At 40.5% G+C, this 22,586-nt stretch overlaps 1 protein-coding gene across 1 annotated transcript in view; it reads right to left on the minus strand.

Annotated features, from left to right (window-relative positions):
* Positions 1–1,734: 1,734 nt before the first annotated feature.
* The window catches only part of EGLN1 (egl-9 family hypoxia-inducible factor 1), a 46,493-nt gene continuing 25,641 nt past the window's right edge, over positions 1,735–22,586 (minus strand). The window contains exons 2-5 of the mRNA XM_015427317.1: positions 16,116–16,235; positions 14,791–14,927; positions 5,884–5,951; positions 1,735–4,281 (exon numbers count right to left, since the gene is read on the minus strand). Of these exons, the coding sequence (XP_015282803.1) occupies positions 4,217–4,281; positions 5,884–5,951; positions 14,791–14,927; positions 16,116–16,235 (390 nt within the window). The 3' untranslated portion in view covers positions 1,735–4,216. The remainder of the gene's footprint in view (positions 4,282–5,883; positions 5,952–14,790; positions 14,928–16,115; positions 16,236–22,586) is intronic.

Genomic DNA, 22,586 nt, shown 5'->3' on the forward strand with positions numbered 1-22,586 from the left:
AGGATTTCAACTTGGGTCTGCTTCCCAGTCACTTCGTTACTTCCAATAAAGCTGAATCACTTGCTGAATCACTCTAAGAGTCCTTTGTTAGCGCGATCTAACAACTCCCTTCTGGAAATGTTTACCTAAATGCCAACAGAGCACATTTCTAGAGGCTCTCACACCTATGCGAGACGTGTATGTGTGAGCCAACTGTGTGTGCATGACCACAATCCACGAATGCTGACCGAGAGACATCCATTGACTTGCCTCCATGATGTGTCACTCAGAGGCTGTCCCTATCCACTGGCTGCCTTGCCTGAGTCCTGCACTTTCTGGACATCTCACATGCTCCTAACCCAGGGGGGGTGACCTGAAGACTGAGGGGGAAATAAAGGAGATACCTTTATGCTTGCCTGGGGAGGAAATAGACTTCACAACTCTAGCTGGGAAATTCCACAAGATTTCAGGGATGGAGCTTGGAGAGGGGTGGGTTTGAGGAGGCATGGGACATCAGACAAACACGGAGAAAGCATTGGGCTCATACACAGAGATAACCAGCAGCCACACAGCCAAGGCATGCGGCAAACCAGAGATACATACACACTGACACCCAGCTCTGCTCGGCATTCTCTTCGGCATTCTCTGCCCCACATTGTGCGACCTTGGACACCGCTTAGTGTGTAACATCAGGCATTTGAGACTTTACTTCCACATTTCTGCCTTTCTATACTGCTAATATGAGGTGTTAATGTATATTGACTTTCAATTGTATTGCTAAATTTTACACATTTTGATTTTAGACTAACCTAGAATGTGCCCTAGGAATGAGACCAAGCATATATGCAGTCTTTGCCACTGTTTTGACCTTCCAAAAGAGCTGTTCTGCTCGCAACGACATCTGTTATGTCTGGTATCCTGTTTAGTTCATCAGAGCACTGGTAGCAACTATAACCATCACAGGAAAAACTCCCCCCTCAAATAAAATTCAATAGAAAGTTTAAATAATGACCCTGCAAACAGCCTAGAGCAAAAAATATCACTAGGCATCGTTGAATAACCAGGAAGTGGTTACAGGACAGTTGTTAGGATCACCCAAAGGTATGTGAAGTGTTTTCAAGATCTGGGGGAAAAGATGACAGAAAGATGAATGGGAGAAATTTTTGTGGGAGATTCTGAAAACCAGATTTTACATATGGGTTGTCAGTATCAGTCTATGGAAGAACTTCAGCAAGTGGGGAAGGGTGAGAGAAAGGGAATCTGTTGCACTGCACACCTTTGTCAGCAATATCATCTAGGGCAGAAAGAAGCGTCCTGCCATAGCCATTCACAGAGTTGCCATGAAATAGTGTCTTTCAGACCTAGAACTTGGTCTATATGAAGGCCCATTTGAAACTCAAGAATTGTCTTTGTTTGCAACGGAGAAACACTGAGGTGGTGTTTCCACATGATCAAAGAATGTCTACACTGGTAGTACTGAATTAGGCTACAGTTGGTCCTTTGCCCCTTCCCCAGCCTCTTCTCCTGTAAAAACAATCACATCTAGATAATTAAAAACAGGGTTTATAAATGAAACTAACAGAAGACCCTTAACTGCGGCTGCAATATCAGCAACTGCTAAAAACAGACACACACACATATACCCCTTATCAGATTACTAATTAGTTGCTGTGGAGTGGGTTTTTTAAAAAAATTACATAATTACAAATCACCACATTGTTTCAAGAACCTTTATACATCCTTTTAATTAGATTAGCTTTACAAGCACTTTGAGAGCTCTTTCAGAAATGAACACTGCTTTTCAGAAGTTACATGACTTTATAGGAAAACTGCAAATGAATCCTGAATTTCTTTGCCTGCTAGATAAAAGTCTTGTGTTTTACAGCTGGCTAATGTCACAAAATAAAAATAGCATTATGAAGCTTTATCTTTAACCAGGACTAAACACATACAGGCCATAAGACAGTTTAAAAATAGTCTGAAACAGGTTCCTGCTTGGAGATGCCCAAGGCTGAAGATTTTACTGACATGAACAGTTTCTAAACTGACATTAGAAGACCCAATTTGATGACTTTTTATAGGTAAATTGAGAGACTTAAGCACACTTTAAATCTCCCTGACAAGCACAAATGTAAGACACTGGTAATTTTAATATAGGGACTGAAAATAAAAATGTGAAGGCTTATGTTGTGCATTTCTAACACAGAACCAAACTTCTACTAAACTTAATAAAAAAGCTGTTACAAGAAGTTAGAACGGCGTTTCTTAGGCCTGATGCAGTGCATTGCACTGTAGGCCAGACAGTAAAGAAGATTTGCACTCCTTGGTCAGGTTTGCAGAGGCACTTACAGTAGATATGTTTTCTTCCGATTTACTGGGATGAAGAGAAGAACCAAACAGTTAAATTTTTGACAGCGAACTGTTTGGGGAAAAACCCTCAAGATATTTGCCACAAGTTTCCCTAAAATGCTATCACAATACTGAATTTCCCCCTTCCTGTCAGTTGTCCCTATAACACAATCTTTTTCATGTTTTACATGAATAGTAAGTCTTTTTTTAATAAAAATTACTCAGCTTTCCATAGAAAAGGTCTCTAGTAAGAGTACAAACTATACAGAGGCTAAAATTGTCATAAAGTTGTACATACAGAAATATTTCTGTACACTCACATTGTTTTAAGTGAGGGATCAAAGGACAGGCAATGGAAAGTTTAAGTGGGAAAAACCATATTTGCAAGGCTGGTAATACATGGAAGGATCACTTGGGGGGGGGGTTACACTTAAGCACACACCCACCACTTCAAAATAAACATTTCAAACACGTCTGGTTGAGTGAATTTTATTCTCTATTGCTTCCTCAACTTAAAAGAGAGGTAATTTTTTTCCTCGTTAACATATTTAGTATTGCTCAGTGGTCAGTGTTTTTATAGGGAGAAAACGTCTCAGCCGTGTGAAAGTATTTATTTATTTATTTATTAAGCCTGTAGTGATGCACTGCAGTCTTAATACATTCATACTTGATACTATGTAACCGATCAAGGGCCCAAACTACAAATGAGAAAAAGATGCTAGCACTCTGAGAGGAAACATCAGTGATTTTAAGTTCAGTTACCCTACAGACAACAGTGGCAGAGGGGATGTTTTTTCAAAATGATTCAAGACAGAGAATTCTCCCATCAAGGCAGTAGAAAGGGTCTTGGTACATCTAAAAGCCTAAACCCTTATGTTGGAAGGGTCTAATGATACTTATGGGCACAGTACACTTGGCAGTTCATCTACACCAGCCACACTGAAAGAAGCAGGAGCTGCATAAGAGCACAGCTATGTTCTTCAGTCATTTCCATTCATATCAAATGGCTCTCACAGGCGAAGTTCCTACTGGATGCACCCACAGTGCCCTGTGCCAAGGACAGTATGAACAGTGTCAACTTCACTTAGTGCCAGCCAATCACTTGGAAAACCCCAACAAGACAGAAATTCTGGATTCAACGTATAAAACCACAAATTTTAGAAAGTAATTGACAGCTAAGATAGGCATCTGTTTCAGTTAAAAAAAGTTTCATAGAAGACAGTCAACACAATACAGCAGCATTCTTTTAAAAAAATTCAAATTAGTGTAAGATACGAAAATAAAACAATCGGGTTCTCAGCTGGTAATTAAAGTGCTCCGTTTCTGACTTTAGGTGTAAAGACAAAGTGATCATCAGTTACTGGCAACTCTTATTTAAATTAGGTTTTATATAGGAGGAGAACAGTGTGAACAGCAGATTTATAAAAATAGATAAATGCTATTTTGGAGAATAATTTTTGTTTTGCTAAATTTTAATCAGCTGTACCTGGTTATACAAAAATTATATAAAATTTAAACTATGACCGTATTTTTAAAGGGGGGATATGAACAGCATTGAGCTGGATGACTGATCCGGCAAAGTATAAAGAATGGAAAAATTCTATGTAGGGCACTTCATGTGTAAGCTGTTTTTTTCCTCATTGCTTATCTTCACATAAGCGTAGGTTTGGAGTCACAATCATGTAGTACAATGCTTCAGCGGTTACAAATCCATTTGATGCAACACTGAACCCCAATATTTATTTGTTTATTCAAGATGTCAATTTGGCGTTGATTTTCCTTTCCCCCATTATTCACATTCAAAAGTTAACAGATAGCGCCAAAGTCTGTTTGGGGGAGGGTGGCGAAGAGACAGGATGTAGCACAAGGAATTGCTAGATCGAATGCTTTATAAAACGTCTTTCCCATTTGAATCAGAAGGTTTATTAAGTTCAACCCTCACACCTTTTTCACCTGAAGGGAGAAAAAACAAAACAAATACATATACATAAACAAAAAGCAAAAAAATTTAAACATCATATTCTAATAGCCGCCCATGATCCCCATCTGCAGAGAGCTAAATCCATGGATCAGGGCCACATGGGGGCTAAACAGATTTTTCACTAAACTTAGGGTACTCCTCAGATTTGCAGAAAAAAAATGAAAATTAAGAAAAAATTACACAAGGGGTTTTAAATCCCTCCACATGTGTTGTGGAGCCTGGGAGCAATGGCAGGCCATTCAGGAGCTACTCTGGGCCCTGCTGCAGTGGTGGCAGATGCTGAGAGCTGCTCTGGTCTCAGCACCTTGCAGGCACTGCGAACCACTCTGGGCTCGGAGCAGCTCCCAGACACTGCTGCTGTTGAACTCCAAGGCTCAGCAATGGGGTGGGGGGAGATGGGATCCTCCTCCCCACAAGTTTCACAGGCCCCAATTTGTGGGAAGATAATGCTGACGTAGTCTAGAACCCACTTTAATGCCACCAAGAATGCAAAGCCTTTTATTGTTGTAGATTTTCCGGGCTGTATGGCTGTGGTCTTGGCATTGTAGGACCTGACGTTTTGCCAGCAGCTGTGACTGGCATCCTCAGAGGTAAAGCACAGAAAGATGGAGTACTCTCTGTGTCAAGGTGAGAAGAAAAATGGTAGGCAGGTAATTTATATCTACAACTTATCAAAGCCTTTTAGATGCATAGGTAAAGGTTTCCCTTGCATAGCTTTGGGTTAAGTACCTTTTAACACATTCACATTTTATATCTAAATCAGCTGCTCCAAGATTTCATCAAGGCATTTTTTGTCAGTTACATTTATAGATTAGCTGTCATATACTCCAGTCTGATGTACTGGTTAAGATCTGGAAGACCCATGATCTAATTCCCATGGAAGCTTGCTAGGTGACTTTGGGCCAGTTGCATGCTCTCAGCCTAGCCTGCTCTGAAGACGAATTGTTGTGAGGATAAAATGTGAGGAGGAGAGAACAATATTGTATGCTACTCTGGGTCCCAACTGGGGAGAGCAGAAGGACATAAACATTAAATAAATTCCCTGCATTTACATGGATTTTGAGTTTCATATTCTTATTGTAAATTAATTTCCATTTTGAGTTACACCGTGACAAAAGATTAAGAATTAGGATGCTCTATGAAAAGCAAGTAGTTAACACTGCAATACAGAAAAGCACAACAAAAAGCTGATTGATTCCAACAGTGCTGCTCACCTGCTAGGCAGTGGGTAAGAGGTACACTTGCTTAGGATTGCTCTTAATTATGCAGGAACAAGATAGGCTTAAATCACTTTCTACTATATAATTTGAGAGTTTGAATTTATTTTTATCATGTGCTTTAAAAATTGTTTTTGTTACCAGATCAGACTCTACAGGGGTGGGCAGAAGAAAAAGTAAAAAGTAAGACATTTTACCACTCTACCTACATGTTATAATTAGCTTTATTCATGAACCATAGCTGCAACACTGCTGAAAAAAAAAACAGATGCCATAGTATTAGGCTGGATCTAGTTAACATATAGCTATTTTTTCTGCAGCAGAAAGGTACCCATAAGCATAAAATAAATTAGTTACCTGTTAAGTATTTTACTTTAGCGCGTGCTCTTTCATCTGCATCAAAATACCACACTGTTATTGCGTACCTATAAAGAGAGAAAAAGTAGCAGCAATATGAAGCAGTAAGTAGCACACTGTTCAAAAAAGGTAGCATTTCAACAGTTCCACAGATCCTTTTCCTAGTTTCCTTTAACAATATTATGGCAAGATAACCTAAGTAGCAATTTGTACAGTATATCCAATTACAAAAGGGAGATAATTATTTTGCATAGTACTGATTGTTTACAAAATCTCTCAGAACTATTCCATTTTGAGCTGCAATTTCCACTTCATAAACAAGTCAATTATTGTCCGAGCAAATGTTAGATGAAGCATACTTCTCCTTCAAAGAGGAAAGGAATTATACCAAGAAAATACCACTGCGTTATACACAGAGATATTGCATAGCAGGTGCACTAAACTTTTTAGATAAGCCAAGTCCCCCGAATCTGTTCAACTTTTTGAACAAGTATCCACAGAATTCCAAGACCCAAACTGCTGCCCTTGTCCAACGAAAAACAACCTCCTCCTTGAGCCTAGACAGTTTCTTAATCTCATAAAAGCAACAGCACAATCCTATGCCAAGTTATTCCAGTCTAAAACCATTAATTTCAGTGTACTGAGACTGGGATCCTATGAACATTTACTTGGGGGTCCTACTGAAATCAATGGGCTTTATTATCTGAGCTGTCTGGGATGCATCTGTGGGGAAATCTTCCAGCTTTTGGTGAGTGCAGTAGAACCACACAGTCCTGCTGGGAGGGTCTTCTGCTTGAGTGGTCAGCTGGCTACTATTGTCTGACCCCTGGGGGCGGTGCCACAGATCTCAGCTGTAAAACAGAGCTCATTAGAGGAATGACTCTGTAAGAGGCACTTGGGATCCGTGTGAGGGAGGTCAAGGGAGAGCAGGAGAGAACCCCTCTATTCTGTTTTTTTTGGAGAAAGGACATACAAGTTCCAAATGAGCAAGGTGGTGTGCTGCCGTATCCTTCCTGCTATGGAAATCCACACAAATTCAGGTAAGCACTCTATTTCATTCTAAAATACCTTTAAACAACTAAACCAGTACAGGAGTGGGGGCTATCCAGTGTTTTGCAGGGAGTGTGACATCTATGGAACTGGGTGGAAATCATGGGTGTGGGCTTGATCCATGAAGATCTTGGCTCTCAGGGAGCAAGTTCATTCCCTTGAGGCTAAGTTTTTACACCTGGAGAAACTGGGGCAGAGAGAGAAGTTAGGGGACAAGAACTTCAAGGACTTACCAGAACAGTCTGCTGTTATGGAGAGTGAGAGTCCTGAGGTCAGAGGGTGTCAGAGAAGGAGGGTGAGCCCTTAGAAGAGACTCCTTCCTTGGGTGACAGACCAATATCCTCTCATACCTGGGATATCACCTTGGGATTGGGGAAGGTGGGCATTTGGTAGTGGGTTATTTGATTATTAGGAATATAGAAAGAGGGGTCTGTGACAGGCATTTTGACCACATGTTGACTTGAAGTTTGTGGACATCATACCCTGTCTTAATAGGTTGATATATAATGCTGGAGAGGAGTCAGCGGTCGTGGTGTGTGTTGGCACCAATGATATTGGGAAAAGTAATTGTGTGATCCTGGATGAAAATTTAGGTTACTGGGCAGAAAGTTAAAGCAAGGACCCCAAAGGCAGCATTCACAGAATTGCTACTGGTTCCATGTGCAGGGCCCAGCTAGACAGCCACAGATCAGGGGTCTCACTGCATGGATGAGAAAATGGCACCAGGAGAAAAGGTCTAGATTTTTTAGGCACTGGGGAACCTTCTGGGACAAGCTGAACCTGTACAAAACAGATGGGCACCACTTGAACCAAAAGGAAACCAGCTGCTGGAAATTAATATATAAAAAAGTGGCAGAGCAGGTTTTAAACTAATCCCAGAGGGAAAGCCAACAGGAGCTGGAGAGCCTCTGGTTCAGAACAAGTCAGACCAAAGGGACAACTGAGCGAACACTCAGGGTAATACTGATAGGAGTATGATAGAACTTGGAAATGAGGGTAGAATTGTGAAGTAGGGCCATGTGAGGCAACAAAGGGGCTGATGGAGATGGAAACACATTATAGGTGTCTACATGCCAATGTTCAACGTCTCTGAGCCAAGATAGGGGAGCTGCAGTGCTTGGTACTAAATTACAATTTATACATAGTGGGTATCTCAGAAATATGGTGAAATGGGGGAAATATATAGGATACAGTCATCCCTGGGTATAAGTGCTGTAAGCAGGACAGGGACGAACAGGTTAGGGGAGGTGTTGCATTGTACATCAAACAGGGAATAGTATAAAATAAGTCAGAAAACATTAGGGGAATGAACTAGGGGTGTGCAAAAAAATCATTTATTTCCAATTCAGGTCTATCGGACCAAAAAATATTGGTATTCCCGAATATCAATATCGGTTTTGTAGTGGGATCCTGGTAAATATTTGGGAAACCTGAATTTATTCAGCTCCATTATACCCTATGGGGACCGTCCCTCGTGGAGAAGGGATTTAAACTTTAAATGTTTGCTGAATTCACTCACCGAGTTGCGCTGCAGTGGTGGCGCAGCTCTAAATGCTTGCTCAGTTTACTCTGCAATTGCTCCGCAATGGCTCCGCAATCAGCTTGCTCTGCAATGACGGAGTGACTCTGCAAATGAACTCAGAAGGCATTTAAAGAGACCGTGTTCTCTTTAAATGCCTTCTAACCATGACCGAATAAAAGCTGAATAATATCTGATTCGGCTGAATAAATACTCGAAAAGTACCGATATGGTATTTTTCTGCTATTTATTCAGCTCCATATGTACCAAGTGCACACCCCTAGAATGAACTGCCCAACAGAAGCGATATGAGCATAAATACAGGGCCCTAAGGGTTACTTAAAAATGTACTATTGTCCACCTGATCAAGCCCTTGAGGCTGATTTTGAGATGGAGAAGGAAATAACGGAGGTGACTAAAGCAGATAATGTTATATTGGGAGACTTCACCTACTCAAACATTGAATGGGTAAATATGTGCTCAAGTCATGCTGTAGAAATGAGATTCCTAGATATCATAAATGACTGTACACTGGAATAGCTGGTCACAGAACCAACAAAGGGGCAGTGATATTGGACTTAGTTCTGAGCAGGGCTCAAGACCTGGTGAGAAATGTAGAGGATGTTGCACCAACTGGGAACAGACTACAATGCTATCAAGTCCAGCATTTGTGTTAATGGGAGGTTACCCCTAAAGTCCAAAACTGTAACATTTGATTTCAAAAGAGGGAACTTTACAAAAAATAAGAGGCATTGTTAAGGAAGATGAAAGGGAAAAAGAAGAGAGTCAAATCCCTAGAGCATGCTTGAAAGTTATTTAAAACCACACCAATTAATGCCCAAACAGAATGTATTCCCCAGGTTAGGAAACACACTGTCAAATCTAAAATAATGCCTGCATAGTTAACAATGCAAGTCAAGAAAGCTTTAAAAGGAAAAAAAAAGGTTTCTTTTAAAAGGTGGAAGATCTGCCCCAATGAACTGAACAGAAGCGATTACAGGTTCTGGCAAAAGAAATGTAAGTCAATAATTAGGCATGAGAAAAGAGAATCTGAGAAGCAGGTTGCTAAAAGCATCCAGACAAACAATAAACATTTCTTTACATATATCTGGAGCAGAAACCAGCCAGAGAAGCAGCTGAGACTTTGGATGACCAAGGAATAAAGAGATTGCTGATGGAAGATGAGGAGATGGCAGAAAGGTTCCATTAATTTTTTGCTTCTGCATTCACTGTGAAAAGTGTGGGGCATGTACCCATGCATGCCACAGCCACTATTTTCAAGAAGGGAGTCTGAAGAACAGAGTCAATTGAGGTGAGAAGAGATGAAGTTCTAGACCTATTGGGGAAACTGAAAACCACATCAGAGTGTTCTTACAGAACACAAATGCGAGATTGTTGATCTAACCTATGTATGTAACCGATCACTAAATTCAGCTGCTGTACCATAAGACTGGAGAGTAGCAAATGTCACACCAATTTTTTAAAAAGGGTCCCAAGAGGAACCAGGTAATTACAGGCCAGTCTGCCTAATGTCTGTCCCAGCCAAATTAGTAGAAACTGTATCAAAGGTAAAATTATTAGGCACATTGGGGAACAAAACCGGCTGAGGGAAAATCAGCATGGCTTCTGCAAAGGGAAATCCGGCCTCACAAACTTTTTAGAGTTCTGTGAGAAACTGAGCAAGCATGTAGCGAACAGTGGCCCAGTAGACATTATATAGTTGGACTTTCAAAAGGCTTTTGACAAGATACCTCACCAAAGACTCCTGAGTAAACTTAGCAGTCATGGGATAAGAGGACAGGCTCTCTTATGGATTAAAAATCGGTTAAATGACAGGAAGAGTAGGAATAAATGGACAGTTCTCACAATGAGGAGAAATAAGCAGTGGGGTCCCACAATGATCAGTATTGGGGCGGTACTATTTAATTTGTTCATAAATTATCTGGAACTAGGGCTGAGTAGTCCAGTGGCCAAGTCTGCAGATGACATAAAATTATTCAGGACAGTGGAAACCTAGGATGACTGTAAGAGGAACTCCACAAATTGGGTGAGTGAGCAACAATGTGGCAAATGAAGTTTGATGTTGGTAAGTGTAAGGTTATGCACAGTGGGACAAAAAAATCTCAACTTCAAGTATAAACTAATGGAATCTAAACTTACTGAGAGGTGAAAAGATCTTTGGGTCATAGTGAGTAACTCAATGAAAGTATCAACCTGTGAGCTGCAGCAGTGAAAAAGGCAAACACTATGTTAGGGATTACTAGGAAAGGGACTTAACATAAAACGGTCAATATTATAATGCTCCTGCATAGATCTACAGTGAGGCCTCATTTGGAATACTGTGTGCCATTCTGGGCACTGCATTCCAAAAAGAACATCTCAGAACCGTAAAAAGTATAGAAGGGGACAACCAAGATGATTAGCGGGGCTGAAGCACCTTCCCTATGAGGAAAGGCTGAAGAGTCTGAGACTTTTCAGTTTAGAAAAGAGATGGCTAAGGGGGGACATGATAGAGGTTTATAAAATTATGCATATGGTTGAGAGAGCTGACAAAGAGAATCTTTTCTCCCTCCCCCAAAATACTAGAACTCAAGGGCATCCAATGAAGCTGATGGGCTGTAGATTCAGGACCAACAACATGATCTATGTTGTTTTAAACTGTTGTTTTAAATTGTATTATATATTGTACTGATACTGATGGAACCCGCCCTGAGCCTGCTTGTGGGGAGGGTGGGATACGAGAATAATAAAATAAAAACAAAACAAACAAATAATACTTCTTTACACAGAGAGTGATTAAAATGTGGAATTTGCTTCCAGAAAATGTTGTGATGGCCACAAGAACATAAAGCTTTAAGACGGGATTTTAGATAGATTCATGGAGGATAGGTCTATCACTGGCTACTAGCTATGGTGACTGAGGTTAACCTCTAAGCTCAGAGACAGTCAGCCTCTGAATCCCAGTGCCAGGAGGCAAATCAGAGGAAGGTCTCTATGCCCTGTTGTTGGACCTCCAGAGGAACTGGATGGCCACTGTGTGAGACAGGATGCTGGACTAGATGGACCACTGATCTGATACAGGAGGACTCTTCTTATGTTCTTAAAGTTCTCACCAAGAGATTAATAAGTATCAGCTAAATGGCTACGCTATATTCCTCAATGATAGGAAGGGATAGGAAGAGTAGGGGAAATAGAAGTGTACCATGGTCAGAGTTGCAGAGCCCACATGCTGTTAGTTGCTACTGTGGATCATTACTGTCCATGTGTTTCTATTGACTCTGTGCAGGAAGCCCTCCAACAGAGGAAGAAGCCAGGATGAAATGACAATCACCTGCTGTGCCTGTGATATGATCAATAGCTGCAGAGATCAGTATGCATCTAGCCACTCTGCTGTGTGCCAACTCATTTGTTCTAGCCTGGCTGACTCCAGAACCATTGCATGCTGCACTGTTGACACCACCATGGCCATGCACTCTTGTGGATAGCTGTACACTTCAGTCCATCAGTGCAGTTCTACAAGATACAGGAACAAGAGAGCTTGTTCCATTTGTCTCCCTTGCTTTCAGAATAACATGCCTGATCCTGTTCAGTAAACACGTGGACTGTATCACAGCGGTGTATGTTGCATGAGTTTTGGTACTGAACAGTTCCCCCCACCCCACTCATCACTAACTTCAGCAGTCTTCAACATGGAACACGCATCCGGGCACATTCAATGCTTACACAGGGATGCTCTTGCAAGTGGAGGTGGGTGAGCTCCTGCTGGCACAAGCCTTGTTGGGATGAACAGGAATAGGTGGCAGAAATTAACCCTGCCTTCAGCAGAGGAATGGTGCATGGGGCTTGCTGACCAAAATGACTGGTGTGTGAGGCTGTCCATCAGCATGAGTAATCTATAAATGATTATGTTTGCATCTCAGATCCCTTCCAGGGCTGTCTGGTAGCTATCCCTACATTGGGCTCACACCAAGGAACTAAAACAAGGGTCCCCAACATTTTTGAGCTTGTAAGCACCTTTAGAATGTTGACACAAGGAGGTGAGCACAACCACAAAATGGATCCTGCAGGAGGTTGCACCAACCAAAAATGTCAGGGAGTGAGGGCATGCATAACTAATAGTAACTCCTTAACAGTTCAGGCAAAAGCTCTATTTAAGAGGGTGTTTTTTAAGATGAACATATTGTTTTAAAATATTTTCTTGCATACACATAGGGTACCTTCAGCCACACAGTGAAGATCCTTGTGCTGTGGTGGCAGCCGCTACTAATGCGACATCTTTATAAATCCATGCAGCCAATCATATGTCCAATGGTCACTCAGAAGCCCTGCTCAAAAAAGCCACATCTGGCCCCACTTGGGTGACTGCCATGAAAGCTGTTGGCAAGTGAACTCAACTTTAAATGCTTGCCGAGTTCACTCGCCAAGTTGCACAACCACAGCCGCGAGACTCTGCGAGTGAAGTCAGCATTTAATTGCTTCCTCAGTACACTCGCCAGGTCGTGCCACAGCAGTGGTGAGACTCAGTGAGTGAGCTCAGAAGGGATTTAAACTTTAAATGCTTGCCGAGTTCACTTGGCGGTGGCACAACTCAGTGAGTGAACACAGCAAGCATTTAAAGTTTAAATCCCGTCTCCCCATAGGGTATAACAGAGCCAAATAAATTCAGCAATCCTGATGATTTCCTGAATCCTAATATCATACCAATATTGGGATTTGGGAATATCAGGAAATACCGATATTTTGGGGGCTCAGTACACCCAACCCCCCAAAAATAAACGATTTTTTTTGCACACTCCTAGTGTATACTTAGAGGACTGATCCCACCTATGTAAGGTGTGGATTCCAGTCCAGTCTCTTCTTTCTGTTTTACTGCTGGATGAAAGGTAAATTTTGCCTTATTACTACCATCTCTCACATAGGTGCCTTTCCCCACCGAGGTCAAGAGGGGTGTTGACAGACACACTTTCTGCAACTGTACAGTAGTATGTTTGCTTTTGGCTGTCCTAGCGTCTCCATCTCTTATGCCTGGTAAAAGGCTGGTGCTCTTGAGATTCCCTTCTTCCCACCAAGACATGTACTCTTGTGCCAGATAGGTCTGAACCACTCTGCGAGCATGTACTCTTGTGCCAGATAGGTCTGAAACACTCTGCGAGGTTGCGCCGATCAAGTAAGCAGCACAGGTATGGGGGTATTATGGCTGAAGTGGCCAAATCTCCTCCTTGTGAGCACATATGGGTTAAAGGGAACATAGTTATAGATTTGCGTCCCTTCCTGCACCTATGGCTTTTCCTTGTGTGAGTGGATATGGTGTTCTTTTTGATACTTCTTTTGCTCACCTGTGGGTGAGCAGCACTGGGCTAATGTCAGTGTGTGCTGACTAGCTGCTTCCCTCTCTTCCTAACATTCTTAGTATAGGATGCCCTGTTGCAGGACATAACAAGATAAAACCAAAAATGGGAAAAGATAAGGTGAGAACCAACCAACCAGTTCATCAGGGTTCTTTATAGTATTCTTTACTCTTGGTCATCCAAGGTAAACATGACTGCAACCTAAATTTTAGTTTAAACTTACAATGATAAGAGGAACAATGAAGTCACAGACAAAAGACTTATTTCCACTAAAAACAAAATATTTAGTCCAGAACAAAAGGACAGTAATACTTTAAAATAAGAGAGTACTATATGAAAATATTTAGAATATCATTAGAGTTTATGCTGCTTTCACATTTAACATATTAGATACAGACAACTTTTAAAAGCCTAATCTCTCTGTTTTCCTATAGGATAATAGGGGTGACAAATATGTGCTTCATGCTACATATAAAATATGCCTTTTCAACTTTTTCAGCCTTAGAAAATGCACCATAACTAATGCCAGAGTCTTGGAATACAAGAAATTTCACCCTCTTTTTCAATACTGCTAAAATATAGCCAAATACATAAATTTAAAAGTTCCTAGATTCATGACAGGCCTCACTGATAAATCCCAATACCTTCATCCACTTTTAACATTCCAGTTTTTGGAACACAACAGCAGAAGGCAACAGAGTCAACACTTTTTTCCTTAACATGCTACAGCTCTTACATGGCAAGATTTAGCTTCTATTGTACCATGACTAATTGGAACTCAGCACACCACTAAACCACCCAAGTTAAGACTCCCAATGTCGACAGGCATCAACAACACATTCTAAATATTTAAGTAATTAGAGACTCTATTTCCTCTTGACTTTCTATGAAGAGGCCTCCTCAAACATACTGAAAGCTATGCAGTTAATGTATTTGCCAATTCCCTCCTACACTTTTTCTCATCTAAACCTACTGACTTATTCATCTTACCTTGTAGCAAATGCAGGCTGTACTTCATGAGGGTTGCGGCGGTCAGACCAGAAAAATAGCAGTCTATCAAATTTAGGTTCAATGTCAGCAAACTGGGCTTTGCCTTCTGGAAATATTCGAAGAATACCGCCACTGACCTTAAAAAGAAGTCAAACACCTTAATGGTTAAATATGTAATTATGAAGCATAAGTAAATTATGTTAGCTATGTAGAAGTATGTTTTCTTCTTTTGTGGGGTGAATGCTGTTGAACTGTTATTACCCCAGCAAGCAGCCAGTCCTGGGTAAGTAATGTAAGTTGCATGGTTGCTCTCAGGTCCAGTCCCAATGAGTCCTCTCTCAAAGCCCAAGACAGCCTTGGGATGGGCCTTTCCCCCCTACCCTTTTGCTTACAGAAACCAAGGCTTGAAAACTGGCAACGCTATTATACCTGCCTAGCAACCTCCACAACAGGTGCTGCAGAAGGCATTTGTTTCCTAAAGCTGCAGGTGCTACTTCTGTTATGGCAGGGTGGGGGGAACTCCCTAATGTATTTCTTAGATTTCAGATTTTTCTGCAAACCTAGGGCTTTTCTCAGGCTTGCACAAAGAGCTGTCTTGCCTGTTCATGGCTCCAGTCTCCAAATTTAAGTATTCACAGATGGGGCCCCAATGATAATCAGATACAATGATATCCTGCTCCTCTATAAAAATATAATTATATTGACTATGCCAACAGTGTTGTTAACTAGACACTAATACTGAAGGAACTGTTCACAGCTTTTTCTTAGGATGAACAGAAGATAAATTTAGATCCGTTATGAGACAAGCATCTCTGCATGTCTATCGAGAGATTGTCTCATCAGTTCCAATACTACACCCTTTTAATATGTCCACAGTTCTTTGCTACTAAAAATTAGTGAACAGAAAGCAGGTCCAAACTGTCTTCATTAGCCATATAAAATTATGTTTATCACTGTCATGAATATTTTGACTACATCAACCAGGAGTAACAAAAAATGTCTCATAACTGTATTATTAACCCAGCCTACTTCTTACTGTTGCATTGAACTGGCTCTTACAACAACTTTTTGTGATTCCACAGGTACACTGATGTAAAAACATTCTCCCTAGGCTGCTAGATAATGCATCATGGGGAGTTAAGTGGCTGCAACTCTGCTCAGCATGTGTCCATCAGGTGCTCTAAGAGGGAGACGTGTGAAAAACAGTGTTCCCTTTATACAATGTGCTTAATCATTTCAGGTTAAAAGTAAACCAGCTATCCAAAGGAATTTAGAAATAAATTTTTAACTATTCAAGCATACACAGATCTCTGAAACAGATTTACCTTGGCATCCCAGTCTTTATTAAGGTAATATATACACGTGACACATCTTCCATCTCCATTTGGATTATCAACATGACGCACATATCCTGTTCCATTGCCTGGATAACAAGCTACCATTGCCTGTAATTTAAACAAAGAAATTAGCCTATGAATACAGAGGCAATTTTCCCTTCTACCTCTGCAAGTGGATTCCCATACTGCTTTTCTCTACCTGGAGATAAGGGCTTTCTTTTATTCCTTTGAGTGACTATTTCTAAGAATAACTGTGGTTAACCACAACAGCCAGGGAGCTATTTAGGGCTTCTGCCACATCACCAGATTTAAAAAATGATATATAGAGCTGAATATCATTGGTATTCCAAGGCCCCAACCGTGAATGATCTGATATAGAGATTAAAAGTATCCTACATCAAGATCAGTGTGTATTCTTGATATTTTATCAGCAACAAAATTTGGCAAAATGTACCACAGCTAACTGTGCCTGGGACAGGGCAGGATCAAATTTTGGCATCAGCATATGCTAGGCTATCTTGAAAATTGGGATGGACATGAACGAGTTGAAGCTACAATAGTAGAGAAGTAACCTTTCTCTGCCACCATCAGCACCATTTCATAGGTCAGATTAAGTATGATTTCTCTGTCAGCACCATTCTAGATGTTTCCCAACCCTTTTCAGATCACCCAGCTTCATTATAAACCAGGGGGCTGGGTTTCATCCCAAGGGCGGGAGTGGTTGACGAGAAGGGCAACCTTGTCAATAGCTTCAAAAAGCTTCACAATCCACGCTTCCACTGTGGCCTCAGCAGAACACATGTTTGGAATCCTAAAATCTCCCAGAGCATTCTGGAATCCAGTAGGATTTATGTGCCTCTGTGCATGGGCCATTTTACCAGGCCTTTCCCATGCAGGGTGTTGGAGCCACATTCACTTTGGCTTTAAGTAGGTAATGTTCAGACCATGCTTCAGGGTGAATCTCCAGCCCTGAAACCAAACCTTCCCTTGAAGGGTCAGTGCAAAATATTAAGTTCAGGGTATATCCTCTTTCATAGGTTGGGCTAATTACAATTTAGGAGAGACCCAAGGCAGTCAAAGAAGCTATACAATCCTGGGCCAGTCTCAATGAGGTATCCTCAGTATGAATGTCGAAGTTCCCCCGAATGATCAGTCTAGAAGTCTCTAGCACACCACATCCAGCAGTATCTCTAGCACCTCATAGAGAGTGCCCACTGGGGAACTAGGTAACTGGTAGACAAGAAGAATGCCTAATCTATCCTTAGTCACTAATGTAAGAAGCATATAGTCAATACCAATGATAGTGTCTGGTCCTGGAGTAACCACTCTGTACACAATAGTCCTTGATCAGGTTTATTGGTAAGATATGGCTTCTGGTCAGGTGAACACCTTTGCCAGAACTAACAATCAACAGTCCAATGGAGGATAGTGGGGAATGGGTTCCGCCCAGCAGACACACGTCACACTCATTCAGGCTACTACAGGTCATGAGAGAATATACAACCCAACTAGTTGTATCTTAAGACTCCTGTCTCCCAAGGCCACAGCTGGACCTGTGAACCATGTGGGGGTAGCTTCGGGAAACTTACAAGCAGCGCCTCTACTCAACACCATACAATCTTTCTCTCACTCACCCCCCTTAGGAATGTCAGGGAAGACAGATAAGGTAATAAGCAAAGCCAGCAGATGTGCAAAGCGGGCGAGGTTACAAAAGCAAAAGTGGACATTAGCAATGCAGGGCAGCAAGATACAGTTATTGATCATGGTACAAAGACAATCAATTCCCAGGTCAAGGGTCCAAATCTGACAGATAGTTTGCACTGGGCGTCTGCAGAAATCAGATGTAATCAGATAAATCAATTTATCAGATCTAGAATTATCAGATTATTTGTAAATAAAAGTTTTAATAAATATATTGCCTAGGAAATACAGGATTTCACTTTGAATCTGAAACAGACAAACCTCATGTCTTCCTTACAGTTTGAGGGCTGTGCCCTACAAAGGTTAAATGTTGTAATGGTACATTCAGTCATGAAGCAGAACTTTGATTTAGTGGTTAATGCGGTGTTTTAATTCAGCTAGAGCAGGGGTGTCAAACATGCGGCCCGGGGGCCAGATCAGGCCCCTAGTGGAACTGGCCATCTCCCGCTTCCAGTTCTGCTACTGCTGCTGCATCATAGCTTGTTTCGCTGGACTCTCTTAATCACTCAGCCATTTCATGTTTTAACCTGGGTCCTAGACTCAGAACTCTGAGCATGAGATTTCTATGGTGAATGTCAATAGATCAAAAGTAGGTTTGCAAGCTTACAGAGCTAATGTTTTAAGCATGTTTTTATTTTAAGTTAAAAATATATCTTTGTGTTTGTGTCCTTTATAAAGTTTATCTCCACTATCTGGCATTACATTTTATGACACACATGGCCCGGCCCAACAAGGTCTCATTTATGTCAGATCCAGCCCTCATAACAAATGAGTTCGACACCCCTGAGCTAGAGATTTTCATCTGGCTGTTTAAAGTAACACACACCCCACACAGGTAGGCCCTAGCAAGTACCACAGTATAAGAGCTTCACACAGCTCTAATTGCCACAAACATTTCTTTTAGAAAATTTATAAACCTTAAGGCAACTACTGATCACTGAAATCAGTGGGACTGCCCTTAGTTCACAAACAGGGGAAGGTTAGAAAGTGAAACAGTAACTGAATTCTCAAGGTGTCTGCTACTTTATACTAGTGAATTGCAAATCAAATCATACCTTCTTCATGGGTGAACATATGAAGACTGGAGAGCCTCATTCTTTGTCCCCCCACACACACACTTAAAACACACTGAGAAAAACACAATTTGGCACTTCTAGCTTCTATTCCTCCTATAAAATCCCCCCCCCAAATGGTGATATTACCAAACAAGGGAGTTCAACAGCTTGTTTCTCTCAAACTGTCTGCCAGGAGACTGAGCCAGTTGCTTCAAGACAGGCACTAGCAGATACACCAGTTCTGGATTTTCAAATATTTGGAAGTTATGTAGAAAAGATCTGTTAACATCAAGTTATTTTACCTAGATCATTGTGCCACACATAATATACTCTCCCAAGTTTTTAAATATTCATAAATGCTTGATTTATATAAAAATATGTTGTTTCTTTTGAACACATGCAGTCTTAGACTGCTTGAAAGCCAATCATGCTTAGCTAGAACATGCTAGAGTAAATGTAAATGGCTATTAAAACAAGTTACTTCACAGTAACAACTATGTTTGGTACTACTCCACTTCTAGCTAGATTTAATCACCAAAATCTATTCTAGCAATTTACTTTGTATAAACACATGAAATTGCTTTATACGTCAGCCTATTGATCCATCTAGAACAGCAGTTCTCCAGTCTCTCAGCCAAAGAACGGCATTTGAAAAGCCAGAACTTGAAGCTGGGAACTTCTGTATGCAAAGCAGATATCCTACTACTGAGCCACAACTGGTCCATCAGCTTCATATAAAAAAGACAGCTATTAGTGAAAAAATATCTATACATTTAAAAAAAGCAACAATAATTAAGATGGGTTGTGCAAACTGATCCTAGGCCAGAAGTTCTCAAATTTAAGTAATCTGGGGACTCCGTACTGGATTAAAAACTTTTTTGCAGACCCTCCCTGTGTCCTTCCCTCCCTGGTACCTGCCATGCAACAGAAAACCCCTTTCAAAGCGCAAGACAAGTCATACATGTCTCACGGAGGACTTAAATCCTCCAGTGTCCTCAAAACAATAAAATGAGAAGCAATGGGCTTTTAAGTAAGTTTAAGTAAAATATTTGTATTATCTGTACATCTGTATTAATATGATCCGGTGTCAAAAGATAGCTGATTCTATTGGCCACAACTTAAAAGTCCCTGATGGAAGTTGTAATCAATCTCACTCCTTGATTGGAAGAGACTTCATGCCAGGAACCGTAAGAAATTTTATTGGTTAGTAACTTCCTGTCAGAAAGGCCAGATGAAAAAATTGTGATTTGCGAAGTTCAAGGAAAATGTTAATTGACTTTCTTTTGGCTGCGGCTAGAGCCTCAATTGCTATTAAATGGAAAAATATTCAGCCTCCTACAATTATTCTATGGTATGATAAGATTTGGCAGTTCTATGTTATGGAAAAGATAGCATACAAGAATGTCCAGTTTGACAATGTGAAGCAGAACGATCGTTTCCTAGCGATTTGGTATCCACTTTTGGAGTATATGATAAGAAAAGACAAAGTGCCAAAAAATGTATATCCTATAGATCTGCTACATCTGTAATGTCGTTGTATCTTTCTTGTATTGTATTTTTAACAGTAGTAGCTTTACAAGTTTTTCAAACCAACTGTAAGTTAAGAAAGCGCTGTATATTTGCACATTGTATTTGTATTGTGTCCAGCTTTTGTGTGTTCAATAAAATTGCAAAAAGAAAAAATTAAGGCCAGATGAACAGAAGTGGGAAGGGGCCTAGAAAAAATTTCAGAGCTGCACATAGAAATAGGAAAAGGCCAGTGTCACAAAAAACTTGAACATCCTATATGCAGTTCAAAACTATTGGCTATTATTGTCAATGGATGCAGAGTAGAGCCTCTATGATGAAATCCTTCATACTGAAAATTGAAAAAATAATTCAATTTTATATCTCTAGAAACCAGAATGACTATATTAGGACTCTACCACCTTGGTGTCACACAACTAATAAAGTTCCTAGGGCTAAGCCTACTAGATCCCTGCAACCAATCAGCCATGTCTTCTGGCTAGTGCTCCATGGTGACCTCGAAATTTAGAGTCTGAGGGTAGGAAAAGTTCTACATGCCCTTCAAAAGAGGGGAAAGCTAATTCTTTCCCCTTTCACCTGAGACTCATTGACCCCATTGGTAAAAAACTGAGATAGTGCCACTTCATATTAGCCAGATGGGCATGAAGAGCTCATCAACTATTGTTAAAAAGGACTTGCAGAGCTCCCACCCGCAAGAGTCCTTACTTACTATTTGAGAAATGCTGCCCTAGGCCAAAACTGAATGAGTCTTTCCAACAGAACTGCTTTATGAAGTTAAAAATAGTTCCAATGCTTTGAAAAAATCTTGAATTTAAAAAGCCTAACAGTGGGGGAATTAAAACATTTGCAAATAACCATTCACATTTTACTAGTTTCAAGGAGAACAGAAAAACATGTCATAAAAGAGAAGCTGGGTCAAGACAATACCCAGAACATTTCTATGATATATTAAACCTGTGAATTTTTAGAAAAGCCACAAGCAAGACATTGAGAAATAGCCATGTTATTTATTCTACAGAAAGATTTAAACTATTACTGTCTGCAGTACTGAAGAAGCTTTTGGGGAAATACATTACAAACGTAAGTCAGAAATAGTTTGCTTTCAAAATACAGGAAACAGTTTTAGAGAAAGAATCCTACTAAACTTGTTAACTCAAAATCTTTTTTCTATATCCATAATTCTGAATTGCTTAGAAAATTATTTTTGAATGTACATGATTATATGAATACTACATATACGAAAGTATTCCACAGTATTCCACTTCCTTTAAAATCCACATCTGGTACCACACCCCCTTTATGTCAAAATAAGCAGATTTCCTCCCGTGTACAGAACTACAAAGCCTTTTCCTGTCCGATTCTGAGCAAGCATAGCAGTTGCTTAAACGGTAAATCTGACCATCAGTGTGCGCAGCCAACAACATCAAATAATGAATTTTAGGTCAAGAGTACCTATACTTGTATATATTTAACCCAGAACTGGATGTAATGGTGAGGTTTCTATCAAATACTATCACCACATCTATCCAAACATACTTGAAATACATCATCATAGGGTTTTTCTCCACTGTCTACATAGTCTTATCCAATGGAACTGTTTCCCATGATTAAGGAACTTATATACCCTTACTCAGCCCAATCTGTTGACAATTTACTGCGGTGAACTGCTGCAGGTTATTAACTATGTCCTTCACAGATTTTTAGTTCTTGGTGTACTTCATTTGGAGATCATTTTATTTTGAGGAAATCATATATTGACTCTGTGATCTACTTTAAAGGACCCAATGAACAGTCACTTTAAGACAGAAAATGGTTACAATGATTCCTTTTAAGACAGAAGCAATTTTTTTAGCCCAAGTGCCAAAGTAAAATAGCGTTTCTCCCTCTGAGGTGGAGGACATCTTGTGGGTGATTCCCATCCATCACTTAGGGAGGCAGGACTAATTTCAATTACTTCCTGTTTCCTGTAGTGGGAGTCACCCTAGGCTCAGTTCTTTTCCTGCCTCAGAAGGGAGAGCAGCTAGGTGTAGGCTGTGCCTAAACCTATCTTTCTGAGTTAACTTACTTTCACTTTCTCCTTCCATCTTTGCTGTTCCCTCTCTCTGAAGAAACTTAAGAAAAATCAAATCCTTTTCTTCTTCCTTCCTATATGTTATCCTCTTTTCTCCCCCCCCCC

Source organism: Gekko japonicus, unplaced genomic scaffold (genome assembly GCF_001447785.1).
Source record: "Gekko japonicus isolate JY-2015 unplaced genomic scaffold, Gekko_japonicus_V1.1 scaffold1652, whole genome shotgun sequence".
Taxonomy (NCBI): Eukaryota; Metazoa; Chordata; class Lepidosauria; order Squamata; family Gekkonidae; genus Gekko; species Gekko japonicus.